The 15,557-nt window shown below is 31.3% G+C and overlaps 1 protein-coding gene across 2 annotated transcripts in view; it reads right to left on the minus strand.

Annotated features, from left to right (window-relative positions):
- The window catches only part of LOC129216163 (titin-like), a 279,902-nt gene extending 267,206 nt beyond the window's left edge, over nt 1–12,696 (minus strand). For both annotated transcript variants that reach the window (XM_054850333.1, XM_054850332.1), the window contains exons 1-2: nt 12,526–12,696; nt 1,617–1,647 (exon numbers count right to left, since the gene is read on the minus strand). In XM_054850333.1, the coding sequence (XP_054706308.1) occupies nt 1,617–1,639 (23 nt within the window). In that variant the 5' untranslated portion in view covers nt 1,640–1,647; nt 12,526–12,696. The remainder of the gene's footprint in view (nt 1–1,616; nt 1,648–12,525) is intronic.
- Nucleotides 12,697–15,557: the final 2,861 nt, after the last annotated feature.

Below are 15,557 nucleotides of genomic sequence, written 5' to 3' on the forward strand. Positions count from 1 at the left end.
AAATGAAATTCAGCCGCAAGTGATGTTAATATTACAGCGCATTTGCAGTTATGGCCGTACGAAGTTCCACCTGGCGTTCATGTTAGTTTTTCAGTACCACAATAAAATTTAAAAATTAAAAGTTTGCACTTATGGAGGTATTGAACATGATGTGCGATATTTATACTTTTACTACAAATTTATCTTTTTAGAAGTTATTCGCATTTTTTTCCAAAACGTATAGTGAAGTTTTGATGTGGAGTAGCTCCATTGATCAATCAATCTGTCGAATGAAAAATTGTCAAAAATACTGTGCGCTGAAATAAAAGTTAAATGAAAAAAAAAAAAGGAACGTAAATAAAACACAATCTAACTAAATCTACCGTTTTTCTATGAATTATTGCTACAGATTCATAATAGCCTTCAAAGGAAAGCAAAAAGAAAAAACTTAACTATAAACGAAGAGTAATTCAAAAACTAACGAGAAAATGATATGAGAAAAGTTATTCGACTTTTCTATTACGGGAAGTTGGAACCCTATATACGCGAAATGTTAAATTGCTGAACTTTATGTACCTTTAACTCAAAAGGTTTTAATGATAGAAACTTATAATGGGGTCGTTTCCAAAATTTTTTTAAAGTATTTTTTTCTGAAAGAACATGCTTAAAAACAAAGGATCTGATCATTTTTTGAATAATTTGACTAACTTTAATATTTTAAAAAAATTACTTTAATTGGTGCACTTTCATGGTTTAACGCTTCCGCCGATGCCATTCATTGTTGCCAATCAGAAGAGCACAATATTTAATTCGCATCTTTACTCACGTGTACTGGCAACGATATGGTTGATAGCAAGCGCAGAGGCAATTTTTAATTCGCTGCTTGATTATCGTAAAGTGGAAACACAGTGAAAAATGCGTCAAAGGACATCATTTGTGACGTCATCAAGATCACGCCTTGTTTGAAAAATTGGACATTTTAAAAAATTAATTAAAAAATAACTATTGGGAAAATAAAAGTATTTTCTGGGTCCATGATATTTTTTTCGCTTATCCTATCAATTTCTGTGAGTAAACGTAGTACTTTCGACTGAAGGAAACAACCTCATTTTCCAAGCATTTTAAGAGATATCTATGAGTCTACTGAAGTGAAATTTTTAATTATTTATGTTTATTTCGTAATTTATTAAACTTTAACCAAAATTCATTTTTTAATGAAAAAAAAAGATAATTTTTGACCATAAAAACAGTTTTTTTAAGAAAAAATGTGAGTCCATAAGCAAAATGTTCACTTCAGTAAAATTATGAACACTTGGATTGTATATGGTGAAAAGTTCAAAGTAATATATAAAGGAGTTTAATAGAAAAACATAAGTTTTTTTCAATTGACGTTTCGAGAAAATCGCATTTGGATGTAAAACTGTACATACATTTTAATACATTCCTGCCTCATTAATACTTAAATTTATTTACTTTTAATCTACATAGAAACACAAATTCGGTATTGCTTAAAAGCTCTTGAGTTTAATATATTCATTACATAAAAACTGGAAAAAAATATTTTGAAACAGATTTCAGGGTTTAAAAGGTAGATAATTATGTGGTTATAGTGACGAAAATAGAAAGAATCCACTTACGTTTGAGGTGGTTGTATCACCATATTTTCATCTGAAAGCAAAACAGAAACATTAGGTTCATGAGTAAATCACTAATTTTTTAAATAATCAACAGTAGCTTTTTTAGGGCATAGTAAATGTAATTTAAGTGCAAAAACATAGTGCTAGAAATGAGCCTGTGAGAAGAAAAGAGAATTAAGTGCCAAAATTAAAAATTTCGATATAAACAGTACAAATGGTAGGTGGAAATTGTAGGTCTCCTCTGTCTTGGGGCAAAGGATAGACCTATTAACCCTTGTAGGTGCTGCTATACAGCGTGGTTTAGAGAAACTTTTCAATGAAAGCCTAACAAGGACCATAATTTTAAACACATTTCACTTAAAATTTTAAAATGTCCACTTAAATTCCTTTGCTTCTCACTACCTCTAATGTCTTTAAGTTTTAAAAAGTGTCATGGAATAATCTGCCATGAATAGGTAAACAACAATATCTATACAGTTTTCTTTTTTTTTTCTTTTTCCGTTATATTTTATCATTTATCGCACTTCAGATTTATTGTACAAACCTGCTTTTTTAGTTTCCGCTGAAAGAAAGCATGAAAATAATATCAAATTTTAATAGTGTACTGTTTTTTATGGGAAATCAAAAACATTTAAATTTATTTTTGTAAAAACTGCCATCGACTTGTCCATGGCAGTATTTACGTTTAATTATGTCAAACATTTGAATTTATTAAATTTTTCTGTAAATCCAGAAACATATATTTATTACAACAATTGTATCATAATTATTCAGTTTGTTGTTTTATTTGATTTTAATGACGCAAGAGCCCATAGGGGTTGTATTGCGCCAAACGATTATTTATTTTACAATATTTAATTTTCATTTAAGTATAAAAACTCAGCATGGAAAGAGTGAACATATTTTAAAATAAAAGGCATAAAACAAAAAGTAGTTTAAAGTAAAAAGTCGTGAAAAACATATAGACAAAGAAATAAATTAAAAAAAATGTATATGGACAATAAACCTTAAGTAAGAATAAAAGGACAAAATAACTTAATGCCTAGACAAATACTAAATTAAAAGGGAGAAACCAATCTCCTGGAAAAAGGGGTTCAAATTGCGATGCGGTGGTTCCTCCAGCAACTCCTTCAAAGGTGGATTAAATTCATTTAAATATTTAAAACGCATATGATTAAAAATTGAGCAGTTACATAAAATATGCAACACTGTCTGAATGACACTACACGCGTTGCACATCGGAGTTGGTTCACGGTATAATAGGTATTTATGGTGATCCTGGTATGACCAATGCGAATTTGAGCTTTTAAAATATCGACTTGATTATTATTATTCAGATTTATAACAAAATGAAGGAAAAAAGATTTTTTTTTAAATCATATCGCACCCCGGAAACAGAACTCAAAAAATTGGAATAAAAACTGTACTAATCATTATTTTTTTTATTTTGTGATTCTTCTTCCACAAAACACGCATTAAGTTAGTTTGCATAACTAGTACACGGTAGCGTGTAAGCAATGTAAACAAAAGTGGTAATTTATTACAATTTCATAATTTAGAAGACAATTTTTCAAACTTTAATTGTACTTTAATTTAGACTACAAAAACTAACCAGTAAAGGTAACATTATAAATGTTTTGAGTTCATGTTGCGTCACGGGAAAAACCTGAGCTGAGTCATTGTGAAAACCCATGCTGTATCATAGGAAGAAGTGCACCTCCTGGCATACACAATGCACTAAAATTAAGATTTTCTACTTTCCAAAGACTTGACAACGGAAGTCATATAAATGAACTAAAAAGTCTACTAACAGCTTTATTTTTTTAAAAAAAAATCCAGATTTAAAATAAAAAAACTTTTATTCCCTGATTTTCCTAGTTTAGTTAAATTTTCTGATTATTTCCAGTTTCCAGGCATGGTGGTAACTAGTATTAAAATATATGAGTAAAGTCTTTTTTCTTTGAATGTTGATACTTATATAATAAATTAAATTAAAAATAAATTTAAAAATTGACAGATTTTGTTTCATAACTACCCTGAAAAAATTCTTTATTATAATTATAAATACATTTGAATACTATTTCATGCAAAAAAAAAAAAAAAATCGTTTCCAGTGTAAAAAGAGAATAGATTCTTTTAGCTATAGGCAAAAAAAGAATTAATAGCCAGAAGAGGGGGGGAAACTAATTGTTTGCATTAAAGCCAAAACTTAAATAGTCAGTAGATCCTTTTGGAAATCTTGTCCACTAGTAGCATAAGATAACGGATGTTTTTAAGTTCTGATATTGATATTTAATCGTTTTAAAACGATGAATTTTTATTTCCTATTTCAGCATTTTTTACTAAAACTCTTAGCGTGTTTCATATTTCAGCGTGTACTTTAAAATCTTAGTTGAAAGGAACCAGAGCTGCTTTCTCATGGATATTTTCGAAGTTAAAAATATTTCTCTTTGCCTGACAAATAAATCTTTTCTCACACAGCGAGACGTTACAACTAATTTGGCAGAAGTAACTGGCTCATGGCCACAGCAAATTTTCAAGCGAAACGTGTTGAGTTAAAGGATGCAAGGAAAAATTTGATGCAGCTGCTCAAGGAGATGGCGGAAAAACGTTCCAAAACGGATGCATAGATTGTTACACAAGTTATTTTTCTCAACTCTATTTGTTCCGGCTTTGCCTAAAATTTCTCATTACTGAATTATCAAAGAAATTCATAGCTCCTTTACGCAATTTTCTGTTCTTTCGAAAAACTTCGTGAAACAGATTTAAACCCACTAAAACTTTGACTTCTAAAATCAATTTGTTTTATTTTAATTTACTTTTACTCGTTTAGTTCTATAATTTTGTGTCCAACAGTCAATTTTGACAAAGGATATAGGGGAATGCGGGGCAAATTAAAATATTCAAAACAACTTACTTTTTTCAAAACGAACAAATTGGAAGTTTGTTCTGAAATGTTTCTGTGTACAAAGAAAAAACAATGTATTTTACCCAGCACATTTTTTTAGAAGTACCTCCAAATGTTTTAGTTTTAGATTTAGTTTGTACCTCCAGAAAAAGATGAAAATTTTCACTTTTTTTTTCATGGGGCAAAGTGAAAAAATGAAATATTTTTCTAATGAAATACTCTCTATTCGATCATTAGAGACTTTTTTGATCAAATAGTTAATAAAATAAATAAATGAATGAATAAATCAAAATAAAATGAAGCAACAAACGAATAATATAATAAATAAGCCTAGAAAAGGGATAAAATAATTAAATGAAAAAATTAGTGAATAAATAAAGAAATTGTGAATAAATAAATCAAAAATGTTAGGGTAAACCGGGGCACGTTTACGCGGATTTTTTTCAATGAATTTACTAATTTTTATGTTTTAGGAAATTTTAGACATTGCGGCTTTATGAGGCAGTTAATGAATGGAGTCAAAATTGGCATATTCTGTTGTTGCTCAGCTTGTGTTTCTAACCGTTAAAAAATTATTTTTGAGTCCAAGTCGGTTGCGTAAACTTGGCCCAGACACGGGGCACGTTTACGCATATTTATTTTGATGCCTGACGTGGTTCTCTCAGTGTTTTGACATAATGTCTTACCATCGCTAAAATAAAGCAAATGTATTACAGACTGAATAGTGTATAAAGTTGAAGCTGAAGAGGCATGAAGACAGCACTATATGATTGCAAGCTATAAGATACGAATGTGTGAATTAATTAAAAAATAAGTGGTCATTTTCAAAACTTAAGAGCCGGAAAATACTAAAAATGTTTGAGACAGTTTGGAGCGAAAAAAGTGTCAGGGGCACGTTTAAGTAAGACACAGTAAAGACGAGCGTAAAGGTGCTCCGACGTTCAACGTGTAAACTTTCCCCGTCGCCAATTTTGGATTTATTTTTAACGTGCAAAAAAAAAATTTAATGACATTTCAGTTCATACAAATACAGGACATAAAAAACATTTCTCAAAAAAGGATAAAATTCTGCTAATTTTTATATATTTATTCTTTCTTAACTTTGTATTCTTTATTCACAGTAAGTTTCAAAACGTTGAATTCAAAATTTACTCGACTTGGTATAAAACAGAATATTCTTTCTATAGGCTAGATCGAAGCTCGCGACTGATGCTCGAAAACTTGTGAGGATATTTGCTAGGGAGCAGCATAAATCTGTTATGACTGCTTGCTCTCCAATTATAACTCGTTTTGAAAAAAGCCCTGTATTTGCAGCAAATTTTGTAGGGCTACAAATACAGGGCATGCAAATACAGGGCACTGCGTAAACGTGCCCATTCTACCCTATTATTAAATGAAGGAATGTAAATGAGTTAATTCAGGGGTTCTCAAACTTTTTTTGACTCGTGGCACCCTTTAAAGAATTAGAATGTTCTGACGGCACCTAGCCCATTCCTGTTATGTAAGTTAAGTCCACCAAACAAAGCCTTTCTAAGGTCATTTCCTAATATATCTCATATTTATGACTGAGTTGGCTCCAGCTTTTGCATATTCATCAAGGGACTGATAAAAAATGAGAAAAAAAAATAATAAAACAAATCGAATATTTTAAGTTTCAACTAACGATTTTTTGCAATTTTGACAAAGAAAGTTGACTTGATCTTATAAGGAACATGGATTCATAATAAGGTCAACACTGGAGTAGAATTTGTAAACCGCTAAAAAATACTATCAAATTAAAAATAATTAAAACATTCTTTAATATCGATATAAAAATACATTGAACCACTTTCGATAAATTCAAAAACATTACCAAAAAGTCAATGTTTACTTCTATGGAAAAGAGAAAGATCAATCATTATATTAGTGGCAACTGATAATTTGTTATTTTTGGGGGTTTTTTTGAAAACTCATACGCGCAGTTTATGCACATGTGCAGCACTGGATCAGATCTCCATTCGCTACTTCGGTGTCATGTTATAAGGACACCGTCACGAGGGGGGGAAAAAGGGGGGTACACAACGAAATTTTTCTTTTTCAGTTCGTCAACTTGATAAATTGAGATTCAAAAACAATTAAAAACTTTTTTTTACACCATTTAACTACAGTGAATAATGAAGAAAGAAAATTTACTGAAAATAGTATCAGATAGTATTGACATAACTTTTCTATATAAGTTTTGCTACAGTTATTTAAAAACAGTTTTTTGATAGCGCTTTATCATCAGTTAGGTTTTCTGATGACGATGAAGTTACAGTTTAACGAATTTTTGTCATGCACATCAAAAAATTGGGCTCCGGAAGGTGATTCTGATCTATAAAGACTTATTCGGCGCACCCAGATTTCTTGTATATTAATAGCATGAAAACTTCGTGGCACCCCTCGCCCGGTCCTACTGCACTCTAGGATGCCATGGCACCCATATTGGGTAACGAAGTAAACTATTTCACTTTGCCCCTCATGCACTTGACTAACAGTATAAACAATTGAAACTGCAAATAAGCTTAATATTATACAAATACTGCATTGAATATTAATAGGTCTTAATTATTATTTCAAACGTTAATAACAAGAACTTTATCATTTAAAAATTTCGAAAATAGTTTTAGACTTACAACAAAATATTACAATATGAGTGTCAGTTTTTGAAAAATGCTTGTGTTATCATATTCCTTTATTTTTTGAGGTAATTTTTTCTTGACTAGAATAGACTGCAAGCGTTACTACATAGTTAAGATATTACTAGATAGGTGGCGCTAAATGCATATTAAATATTTTACCATTTCATTTTATCCCGCTATTTAACTTTGCCCTTAATTCACCAAAAAGCTATCAATTTGAACTTAGCAGTATTACTATTTTAAATGTGTTCAAAAGAGAAACAATAAATTGCAGATATTTTGTAAGAATCTCGAAAGATACATTTTTTCTTCTTAAATCACTGTTATAAACGTTTTGACGAATTTTAAAAGTCATTCATTCTGATTGAAATAATACAAAGAAAAACTAAAATGCATATTTTTAAGTACAAATACTTTAAATGACTAAAATTTATAGTAAGAATATTTCTTTTTTATCAGAGAGCTATTTTTTCCCCTGGAACAATAAACTAAGGTACGTGCATTCGACTTAGCAAATCTTTCACAAGCGTCAATTGCATTTATTTCATTGTAGTTAAACAAATCCTGTGTCACGCAGGCATCTATTGCATTTCTTTTACTGTATATTTAAACAAATCTCAAACCACACAAGCATTGACTGCATTTCTTTTACATTATATTTAAACAAATCCAATGTCACACAAGCATAAATACATTTATTTCACTCTAAAGTTAAACAAATCCGATGGCATAAGTTACAATATTGGAATGAAAATAACTATTACCGCTAAAGTTGTCAACTTATGTTATCTTTTATTATCGAATATTGAATTCAATTTTATTATTAATTTAAATAACAGAGTTTCTGACTTTCTAAACTCATTCTCCATCATCTATATAGATGTTTTACAATCTCCTTATAAGTGCTAAATGTTACTTACGGCCATATTCACCAGCCGAGTTAAACGTCAGTCAGACATCCGAACCGTCGATGAAAGCGATCTTCAACCAATACGAAGGGTTCAATCGACGAACAAACAAGTCTGACAGAGGTTCAACATGGTTGCTGAATGTGGCTGTTGGTCAACTCTAATCAATCGCTCTCAATTTGTGAATCGTGACCTTCAGTGGGGTCGCAGAAAATATCCAGAAGAGCAGTATTATTAATTATAACATTTAATAATTCATTAACTTAAAAATATACATAAACATGCAACAGTATTTATAAAAGTTTGTAGTTATAACATGCCAATTAATTTTTGATAGTTTTTTTTCCTCATGAAGTCACAAATCTTTTTATTATTTTGCTCACTTTTATTTTCTTTTTTACAGTGATTAACGCAAACGCGCGGAAAACGTATAAGTTTAGATTTCATAGACAGAAATTCTAATTAAAGGAGGGGAAAGAAGGGCATCTGTGAGCACTGGGCACGTGTAAACATGGTCTGCTGCACTAAGATAACGTCAAGCACAAAATCTTGAAAAGGTCTAAAGTAATGGGAGTACTAGTCCTACTTCTTGGCCAAACTTTTAGAGCAAGAAACCAGTTTATGTTTCGGTGGTGTCAACTTCTTTGCTTTAGTCGGTGTTGTAAGTAATTTTATCGCTGTCTTCTTTCCGTGAAAACATATTTCAAACTTACTATTGAGCCAAACTTAATTATTGCAAACCATTACATAAACGTTCAAGTAAATTCATGATAATGTCTAAAAATTTTTAATTAAATTAAGAATTCTTTATTTCTGAAAATTATTTCTAAAGGTAGATGACAGGGCACTTGTGAACACAACATGTAGTGGCACATGTGACCAGTTATATCCTCTCCTTAATATAAATATTAGTGTAGGTTTTTTTTTTTTTTTGAAGTGTTAAAAAAAGTGTTAAGATTTATAATTATCGTTTTGCTACAACCAGCTTGTAAATTTATTGTTATACTTTAATGTTACATTATTAATTAATTCATTCATTGTTTTTTTTTAAATGCGTTAGTAAATAGTTAGAAAAAAATTTAAGGCTATATTGTATTTACAAGGGAAAAAAGACACAAATTTTTCCTTTAATTAAAGCTGAAGTTTAAAATAATTTTAAATTCATTATCATATTCTGTAGGAAGCTTAAACGTAATATATAGGGTAGACCGAGGCACGTTTACGAGGATTTTTTTCAATGAATTTTCGAGATTTCATGCTTTAACTTAGGAAATTTTAGACATTGCGGTTTTATGAAGCAGTTAATGGGGTCAACATTGGTATATTCGGTTGCTGCTCAGTTTGTCTATTTAACCGTTAAAAAATTTATTTTTGAGTCCAAGTCGGTTGCGTAAACGTGCCCCGGACACGGGGCACGTTTATGCATATTTATTTTGACACCAAACGTGGTTATGTTGGTGTTTCGAACATAATTTCTTACAATCGTTAAAATAAAGCAAATTTATTACAGACTGAATAGTGTGTAAAGTAAAAGCTGAACGGGCATGAAGACTGTACTACATGATTGTAAGCTATGAGATACGAATTTGTTACTAAATTAAAAATTAATTTTGATTTTCAAAATTAAATAGCCTGAATATACTAAAGAGTTTTGAGACAGTTCGGAGCAAAAAAAAAAAAAAAAAAAGGCAGGACACGTTTAGAAGTAAGACACAGTAACAACGAGCGTAAAGATGCTCAGACTTCAACGCGTAAACTTGCCCCGTCTCAAACTTTGGATTCATTTTCAACGTGCAAAAATATTTAATTACATTTCAGTTCACAGAAATGCAATTCTCAAAAAAGGATAAAATTCAGCTAATTTTTATATATTTGTTCTTTCTTAACTTTGTGTTCTTTATTCCCAATAAGCTTCAAAACGTTGAATTAAAAATTTACTCGACTTGATAGAAAACAGATTATTCTTTCTGTAAGCTACACCGAAGCTCGTCTGATGCTCAAAAACTTCATCAGTCTGTTATGACTGTTGGGTCTCCAGTGATAATTCTTTTTGAAAAAAGGGCACTGCGTAAACGTGCCCCATGCGTAAACGTACCCTGGTCTACCCTAACAAAAATAACCTTTACTAATAAAATATTCATTATTGTTTAGTCTAAGTTTTTCTTTGTATATCCAGTGATTAGACTATGCTACGAAACTTTAAAATTTGACAGTGATCAGAATTATATGTTTAAGAAAAAAAAATATTTTCGTATTGACAGTTACTGCACAGTTTAAGTTGACACAGTATAGGTTACAAAACCTTAAATGTAATTGTATATACTTATTTGTTTCATATTCAAGAACTTTTCGTTGAAATATAATGCTTATCCTGCATTTTTCAATCTTGTTCATATGTGCCCCAGCCTTGTTCACATGTGCTCCTCTATAGGGGCATATGTGAACAATTGAAGACATTAAAAAAAATTATAAAGTTAACAAAAATAATTTTAAAAAAATATGAAAAAATTTAAGGCACAGAGAAAATGACTATTAAATGATTGGAACACTTTTGCTCTGAGAAAATGATAATATTTTCTGAGAAATTAAGAAATGAAAAAAAAAAAAAATGTGTGTGTTCACATGTGCCTCCTTTCTTCTACTTTTTTTGAAAAATAATTTAGATGAAATATCCGTTTTAAAGTATATCTCTGTAGTATTACTATGTTTTGCAAAGCATAAAAAGCATGTTTGTATGATTTATGAGCATATTACTAAAGCTAAACTTTTACAAGTTATTCAATGTATGAGTGTAGGTATTATTAAAACATCCTATCACCGGATAGAGGAAATAGTTATGAATTTATTTTATTTGTCTTATGCACAGCTACTCTCGCTAATTCATAAATAAAATGTCAAACACAGAGTGTGCTATCATATTAAAATGCTACTTTTCTATCTCTAACCATGTTCTTTAAACTAACATGTTCCATAGCCAAAATTAATTCATTTTCAATTCATGTGGAATCGCATTGTCTATTTTTTTTCCTTACAACGAACGGTATATCACCTCGCTCCAATTTACTAAGGAAAACTGGAACAAGGATTTTAGTAGAGGCATAGGTGAGCTGCATTGACATTGAACTTTCCGCTTGTTTGCAATGATTAAAACTTTTAGTGAACTAAGATTTTTGTGACTACCCAAATCTATCAAAAGACAGTTTTTTTTAATAACACTTTCGCTCGCTCTCACTCTCGATGGATTGATCGATCGATCGATAGATAGATAGATAAATAGATGGACAAAGAGATAGAGATATAGAAAGATAGACATATTAAGCAGCAACTTATCACCCTTAAGTCAGGGATAAGGCAGACTTCCTCATGCATGCAATATACCAACAACTCGGTTATCACCTTCATTTTCAATGAGATGACATCTGCCTCAGATCGGTTATTTACTATTCCAGTCTGACGAGGACGGAACTGCAGTCTCTGGATGTCACAACCGAGCTGTCGGTATATTGCATGTAGATAGACATTGATGAAAATATACACATAGACACACCGTAATGAGTATTTGTTGTTGCTTTTCATGCATAGAACAATAGGCATACCAAAGACACGGACGAAAGACTGAATAATTAATGTCAATAACTAGCGAAGTCGAAATTCACTGATTTCGGTCTTTCACGGTAACACGTATAGTACATGTTCTTTCTTTCTTTCTTTTTTTTTTGAGCAATAAAAATTGCTTATTGTTATTACTTTTCACGCTCCACACCTTTTTCATTAATAAGAAGACAGAAAGTGAGCAACATCCTACTAATACATTGTCGAAAAATTAAGAAGAATTTTATTAAAAAAATATAATAACATTATTCTATTGCTCTCCTTCTCTACGCAATTTATTTATTTATTTGCAGACAAAAATTCTTTTTGCATCTTATTGTTTTTTTTCTCTTTATAAACGTTTTTTTGATGCAGTTTTTTTTATGTATATGTTATTAAGTAGGATTACAAATAAATGAGGAGGAAGAAAACTAAAAATAAAAGTTATGAAAAGTTTTAGTGAGGAAAATAGCAAAATAGTCTAGTATAAAGTAATAAGATTTTTCTAAGTATTAAACGATAAGCATAAACATGAAAGTTAATATGACACTTTTACCGATAATATGATAAAATGACGAGTGGATTTTAAAAAGAAACATATAATAAATAAATAAATATACAAAACTTAGAAATTAGCTTGTATTCGTTTCTGAAAAATTCAAATCCCATTTTTTTCTTACCGTTATCAACATAAAAATTCGGAAATTCCTTTTTTTCCTTACTTTTTTTTATTTTTTAGTTTCCAATAAATTTTAATTGCGAAGAACGTGATTTGAATTTTTCAAAACCAAATTAAAAGTTAATAACCTTTTTTTTTTCAAAAGTTTTAAAAATGGACTCACCGATTATTTGTCATGGGCAGCATAAAACAAATGAGAAATCACAGACAGAACGGACAACACAACAGAAATTTCGTCGCACAATACAGGAAAGCTACGAACTACTTTTTCGTGTAAGGGCAGCAAGGAGAGCGTGGTTTTTTCGTAGTTCCACCGAGTCGATCTATCCCCACTGAGCTCCCTGCCCGACTGTTTTATTTTTAGAGTCATTCGTTTATTCGGGGGTCGGAAGTCTAGATCGGGTATCCAGAGCCATTTTTGGAGCACGATCCCGCCCCCCGTACACCCGCCCGGTGTGTAGGCCTCGTTGCGTAAGTGGGGGGTGACGAAGAGAGAGACCGAAAGATGGAAATCTTTCTTCAATCATACACCTCCGCTATGGGAGAAATGTCGCATATTGTCAAAATTGAGTACCATTAGGAAATTCCCCCCCCTATCTCAATTTTTATATGTTTTTATGGAAGCTATTGGGAAAACTTTAAGTAATGAAAAATAAAAGACAGCATTAATTAACCTAGCATTAAACTATTGATGTGCAATTTTATATTTGAATAATTATTTTTAAATTTAACTTTACTTAAATCTTTTTTTTACTTAACCTTTTAATTTTAAAAATTATTTTTGTTCACATTTTCCTACAATCCGTAATTGTTCTGTACTTTTTAATAAGTAGTGCTTCTCCACCGTTGATCTTATGATTAGTACACGCAAGATTAAAGACAGCACATGAAATTATTTTAGACCGTCACGTGGGGACAAATTGGACAAAATTCTCCCTATGTTAGGGCTTTAAGTTTTCAAAAAGTGCTGCCCTAGTGAAAGTAAAAATTAAATATTTGCTAATATATTTTTGAATTGTTATTTTTAATCCTTAACTAGTGACGTGGTCTTATACTCCAGAAGAATAGGATCTTGGAATTCAAACGTTTTGTGATACTTCTGTTACATGGCTTTATGTGTATATGAATGGTACTTACGGTACTGTTTCAGTTGTATTTTTTAAACAAATAATGCAAAAACCATAGGAACTTTTCCAATTTTAATTTGCTACATTTAGTGGAGTGAACAAGAAATATAATTTTTGGGTTACATATATCCCACCTCACCACTTACGAAAAATCATCTCGTCAGTTAGGGGTTAGATGATGTTTACCTGTGACATTCAGGATACACTTTTGGACATAATTTTATATACATCCTCCAAATTTATTGTTGCAAAATTATGGAACATGTACTTTGCTTTATTAATAACGAGAAACTCGCCCGTTAAGGCATGACGGGTGAAAATGGCTTCTACATTTGATCGACGCAATTGCCTGTTTGGTGATATTTTGGTGGTTGAAATTTTAATCCTAAATCCAGTAGATAGCGTTCATTGTTGACCACTTTTTCGTTTCTTCATTCTCCTAAAATAGCAGTTTTACCAGTAAAACAGTAAAGTTACTGAATGCAGTTCAGTCTTATTACAATAAAGTTATTCCCTGCATCACAAACATTGCCAAAAAATATTGTCACACTATCATGCTATGGCGCGAGTTTCATAGTTCGTGACGTCAGAGCGTTACTTGATCAGTGAATTGGCTATTATATATATGAAGATCCTTTCTTTAATGCTAGTTTCAAAAGAAAAAAAAAAATTAGGGAGTTATTCTACAGAAAATTAGACATTTTGTCCTACTCCGTCGCAACTCACTTTCTCTGTATATAGTACACATATATAGTCAATGCGCGGTAACTCGAATCTAAAGGAACCGACGAAAAACTTCGATTTATCGGAAGTTCGACTTAACGCTAGTGTCTGTTTTCGAAATTTTAATATTAAAAACCATGCTGGCCTGCACCACTTTTTGTTGTCACTAACGGAAAATAAGTTTCGTGTTCCGAGCCAGAGTTTCATGTGAGCAAAGAGATGGAAAAAGGATGGAATCAAGTCCGGCCTGTGATGGTTGGACAGCACCTTCGGAGCCTATATCTCTCAAAATGTATTGCTTTTGAGAGTCTCCCTCATTGGTATTCGTAACTCCAATAAACTATAGGGGCGCTGCAGTCACTGTCTAAAAGCGGACGAAAAAGGTGAAACAAACACACGCCGTAACTTATAACTTGCTTTGACGTTTAGTGAATGACAGTAATTTTTCATCGTGTTTGTGAGAAGGTTTTTTTTTTCTATTCTTCTGAAATTACATTACGTCATAAACTATCTGAAGCTTGTAATTTACCCCAAGGAAAACACGTGGAATGGAATGTTTTACCTTTTTCTTTAGTGTTGTTAATCACCTCAAGGTGGCGTATTCGAGCTATGGAGTTGGGAATAGAGAACTAAGCGTGAAGTTTCAGGAAGCGAACAACTTCACCACAAAAATTGTGATCCGGTTTCCTAAAATCGCATGGTTCATTTGCTAAACAAGATTATTGGTTGCGTACCACGAACATCCATCTCTACAGAGTGCAGCTCATGCTTAATGAAACACGGTGCAACTTATATTCAAGTAGAAAAATAACTCACGCTGTACTCTGTTTTCACATGAGAATTGGAAAACGAAGACCTGATTTTAAAACCCGACACACAAAGGAAGGGGCTTATAATCTTGACGTGTTTGTGTATCTGTCTGTGGCACTCTAACAAAATTTTATTCAAAAGGAGGGTTGATCGAGAGTGTTCTTAGCTAGGTTGCGTCTTCGGATGACATTCATTAACGAAGAGATTAATTAAAAGGTTTTTCTCTAAAAGGTTTCTCGTGATTTTTGCAGTGAAAACATATTTAAAAATTTAGTACCAAAGTATTTTTTTTTCCTTCTGCGTGTGATAGAATGCGTTTGGAACTTCCATGTTATATAGAATTCGAACTAAAACAATTTTTCAAGCATATTTTAAATACGGTTAAGCACGCCGTATTTGCGCGATTAGTAACCGAAAGTCATTGTTGATCAACAAGGAAATTAAACGCAAATTTTATCTGTTGCCAGTTCCTATTTGTTAACAAATAAAATACCTGTAAATGATTTTTAATAGTAATTTAAAAGGATTTTCAATT

The sequence above is a fragment of the Uloborus diversus genome, chromosome 2, assembly GCF_026930045.1.
Source record: "Uloborus diversus isolate 005 chromosome 2, Udiv.v.3.1, whole genome shotgun sequence".
Lineage (NCBI taxonomy): Eukaryota > Metazoa > Arthropoda > Arachnida > Araneae > Uloboridae > Uloborus > Uloborus diversus.